The 4,469-nt window shown below is 31.6% G+C and overlaps 1 protein-coding gene across 3 annotated transcripts in view; it reads right to left on the bottom strand.

The window, feature by feature from the left end:
* Window positions 1-232: 232 nt before the first annotated feature.
* The window catches only part of LOC111147602 (vesicle trafficking 1), a 64,499-nt gene continuing 60,262 nt past the window's right edge, over window positions 233-4,469 (bottom strand). For all 3 annotated transcript variants that reach the window (XM_022503742.1, XM_022503741.1, XM_022503743.1), the window contains one exon: window positions 233-1,581. In XM_022503742.1, coding sequence (XP_022359450.1) covers window positions 1,436-1,581 — 146 coding nt within the window. In that variant the 3' untranslated portion in view covers window positions 233-1,435. The remainder of the gene's footprint in view (window positions 1,582-4,469) is intronic.

Here is a 4,469-nt window from a genome sequence, read left to right as displayed (position 1 = left end):
TGTCTGAATGTTCATTCTATCAAACCCTATGCAGTAGCATTACATTTAGGCAAAGAAAATTGAAAGACAAATGATTATGAGTTAATGATTCACTTTCTTTCAAAGAGTGTTAGAACAGGGGTCAGCAAACATTTTCTTAAAGGGCCAGATAGTAAATATTTTAGACTTGCAGTCCATCTAATTCTGCAGTTAGGGAAAGCAAACACAGATTAAACATAAATAATGGGTATGGTTTTGTTTCAGTAAAACTTTATTTACACAACAGGAGTCTGCTCATTGACTATACAGAGTTTGTGGACCCCTATGTTAAATGACTCCAATTTTAATGGGATAAACGAAATGGATGAGATAAATTTCAGGTAAATTTGGCAAATTAACCTCTTTCCTTTTAAAAACTTTTTTTTTTTACTATAGAAATATCCATATTCCTGTACTAACATAATGACTTAAGAAAATGACAAACTCTAGCATGCAAATTAAAACACATTTGGCTTTGTAATAAGCTGAACAACTTAAAAGAATCCTCGTATTTATTTTTTACACAGCACAAATGCAGGTGACACACAGTCCATATTTTCCCACAAAACTTATAAAATTAACAACTGAGAGTCTAAATTCTTATAATCTGCATCGCTCCTAGCTATACACTGTATGGAATCCATTCCACAGCAGCAGAGGAGAACCTTAACTTTAAGCACCAAGCTTCCAGGCATTACTACAAATATCTTCTTTTCATTCCCTAGTACATGCAGTCAAACTGCCTATGAATAAATACCAATTCACTTTAGTTTCAATGGAGAAAGGAAAATAGCTGGGAAGCCAACATTATTCTTAAGTCTAAAAGTGACTCCACCTCTTTACCTTCTATTTTCTTCCATAAACATTTTAACTTTTAATGTAGTTATATTAAAAAGGAACATAAATTTAATTATGAACATAAACCCTTTCAGATTCATCTAACAGTTTAGGATGTTCATAAATCCAGAGGAAAACAAAAAGATGATCTCTAATCTAGTATAATCTGGCAATTTTTATTTAAACTTAAATTTAGAATTTTATAGCAAAGAAATACAGTCTGTGTGTTCAAATTATGATTTAAAAAATCCTTAATTTATGAATATTAAGATACAATGTGAACCCTAATACATTTCATAGAAGTGTGTTTTCTGAAGCAGGATTCAATGGGCATTTTTAGATTTTCCTCACATCAGCCCTATATACCCGAAGATTACTGGATCCACTAAATGGACAATGAAAACTGGTTGAGGCTGCTGCTGAATGCTTCAACAGGAATCTGATACACAGACACAGATTTCATTGTTATAGTCAATGCAACTGAAGTCTTCCTTAAACTGTGCTCCTGATGGGCTGAAGATAGAGTAATGGACTGTTAGTTCTTTAAGCCAAAAATGCATGGATCTACTGTACAAAGGCTTCATTCTCTGCCTGTAGTTAGCAACTTGAGGGCCTTCTGTAGATTCTGCACAGCAGTGCTGACATCTTCATATTGCAAAGCACTGCCAGCATATTTGCAGTATTTCTGGGCTCTAGCAAAGTCCTCTGGAGTTAGACGGATATCCCCTAGAAGAAACACAGAGTCATTAAGATATTTGTAGGAATCTAAAAAGTATCCTGTTAGGTTAGCTAAATGCTTACATTTAAAATTATAGAAAATATTTAAGGTTATATAAAAACATGAAGATTTTTTTCAACCCTAGGTGTAAATATTTAACTAAATATTTTCATGCTTTTCACTTTTTTCCTTATTAACATAAACCATACATATGCCAATACTAATAACTTTTTTGAAAAGATTTTTAATCTGAAGTCAAACTAGAAGCCTATTTTGATAAATTAATAGCAAAAAAATTATAATCTGTGTAAAAAAATGACAGTAGCTTTGGTGTTTATACTAGAATAGTTAAGCCTCTCTTTTCACACACAGACTAAACCATCTGACCCTCATCTGAGCTAGAATATAAATATAATTCTCCGTGAAAAAAAAGAAATAACATTATTTTTAAAAATTACATGTCATTTAGCTTTTTTAGCATGAAAATATTTTTTGTGCCCCCACATAAAAATCTCTAGTTTAATTATCATTAATATAAAATTAAACACATAAACAACCTTTGTAAATTATGTCCAAAATTTATTCTCAGCAAGTTTTCCAGTTACACATATGATTAATATGGGTAGACCCTGACTAAATAATCTGGGTAAAACCAAAAAAACAACTTCACTTAATCTAAAGTTTGAATATATATTTCTCAAGATGAAATTAGAAACTGACTTTGTGTCCTGACTTTTGAAATACCATTTTCTTCAGAATTCTTTATAAGGATATTAAGAACTGATCAGAAGGCTGGGACACAGAATATAATAAACAAACAATATACTTCAAATTCTATTTATATACATACATACATATATGTATGTATGTGTATTTTCAAAGACTTTATTTATTTGACAGACAGATCACAAGTAGGCAGAGAGGCAGGCAGAGAGACAGGAGGAAGGAGGCTCCCCGCTGAGCAGAGAGCCCCATGCGGGGTTGGATCTCATGACCCTGGGATCATGACCTGAGCCGAAGACAGAGGCTCAGATAATATATTTTATATATTATTTTATATTTATTTTTAAAATACTATTTTTTAAAAGATTATTTTTAAATATTTTAAAAATATATTTATAATATATTTTAATTCAGTTTATAAGCATGTACTTATAAACAGACTATCTTTGTTTAGTTGCTTTTAATTTTGCTATTACCTAGGTAAGGATTTCAAAGTAGGTAGTGTCTCTAGGTATCTAGACTCTAAATTCTGATCCAAATCATTATTTTCTAAAATTTTCAAGAGTTCTGAAACAATGCATCCTAAAGTTTCTAGGCCAATGCCAGGTACCTATAAGTACTGAGTAACTTTAATGAATGAAAATAAAAATGCTGTCTGTACATTATTTCCTATATTTTATTTATTTATTTATTATTATTTCCTATATTTTAAGACAGAGTTCATTCAGAATTAAACATCAATGAAATTTCAGATTTTAAGATGATACACATAGATCTACATTACAGTAATTAGACCAGTGTGTTACATAAAAAGTCTTCAAAAAGTTGTTGAGTATTATTAAAGATCATAATGGTTGGTTTTTACTGTTGTGAACTAAGAGGTTATATATTCCAACTTTGACAGACCTTGTTTCAATTTTCCTGCATTTCAGTTTGCTTAAAAAGCAAGAAATACAAATCAATAAACTAGTAAAATGCAATCATTGCAATCACCACATTGCATCACCACTGCAATGCAATCACCACAAATCTTTTAGTATTTTAGTGTCTTGGCATTTGTTACCCATTAAACCTAAAAAAAAAATTATCCTGTTGTTCTGTTGAAACTTTAGTCAGGACACTTTAGGTTTATTTTTTTTATTGAAAATACCTACTAGATTCTTCAACGGTTTTTCCAAATACATTAAGCAAGGTTCCAGTCATGTAAAGCTATACACCCTATCTAGGTGAGGGAGACACCGTTGAAAATAGAGTTTACCCCACTACTCATTTTGTGCTTTAACAGCCTGTCTTCTTATCTCAGGGCAATCTTTAAATATATAGAGCAACTATACAGAATTTATTGGACCTGCTAGAAGAAGTCCCCATGGTTAGAACTCTTATTTTTATAGCATTAACCTTAGCAATGTTTTGCTGACATACCACTCATTTATTAATGAAATGTATATAGTGGAAAGAACTCCATTATCATCTTAGTTTTTATAAACCAAACTTATCCACCAATGATAAAACTATTTTAAAAGACAAATACTTCACTTTTCATGAAATAACAATTTCAATATTCAGAAAAAGTGAATGAAAATATTTTAACAGAAAAATATTAGATATGTAATACATATAGCTTATAAACATGTATGAAATTACGTAACTATCATATAAAATATAACTAGATAATAACCAACTTAAAGACTCAGATACAAAATATAAGTTATAGATTTAAATAGAGATGCTAGATTTATTAATTAAAAATATAAAGAACTTAAAAAGCCATGTCAAATACTTGCGTTTGCTATTCTGTAACACTTCAGGTTTCCCTTCATTTAACAAATATCATCTAATTGGGTGCCTGGGTGGCTCAGTTGGTTAAGTAACTGCCTTCTGCTCAGGTCATGATCCCAGAGTCCCAGGATCCAGTCCCACATTGGGCTCCCAGCTCTATGGGGAGTCTGCTTCTCCCTCTGACCTTCTCCCCTCTCATGCTCTTACTCTCTCTCTCAAATACATAAATAAAATCTTAAAAAAAAAAACAAACCCAAAACCAAATATCATCTAAGAGTCATTAATGATAAGACATGTGATTAAAATTTTAAATTAGGGGCGCCTGGGTGGCTCAGTGGGTTAAAGCCTCTGCCTTCGGCTCAGGTCATGATCTCAGGGTCCTGGGATCGAGCCC

This window comes from Enhydra lutris, unplaced genomic scaffold, assembly GCF_002288905.1.
Source record: "Enhydra lutris kenyoni isolate GAN:26980312 unplaced genomic scaffold, ASM228890v2 scaffoldscaffold17, whole genome shotgun sequence".
Classification (NCBI taxonomy): Eukaryota; Metazoa; Chordata; class Mammalia; order Carnivora; family Mustelidae; genus Enhydra; species Enhydra lutris.
The sequence above is the reverse complement of the archived record's forward strand: the minus strand, read 5'-3'. Positions and strand labels throughout refer to the sequence as shown.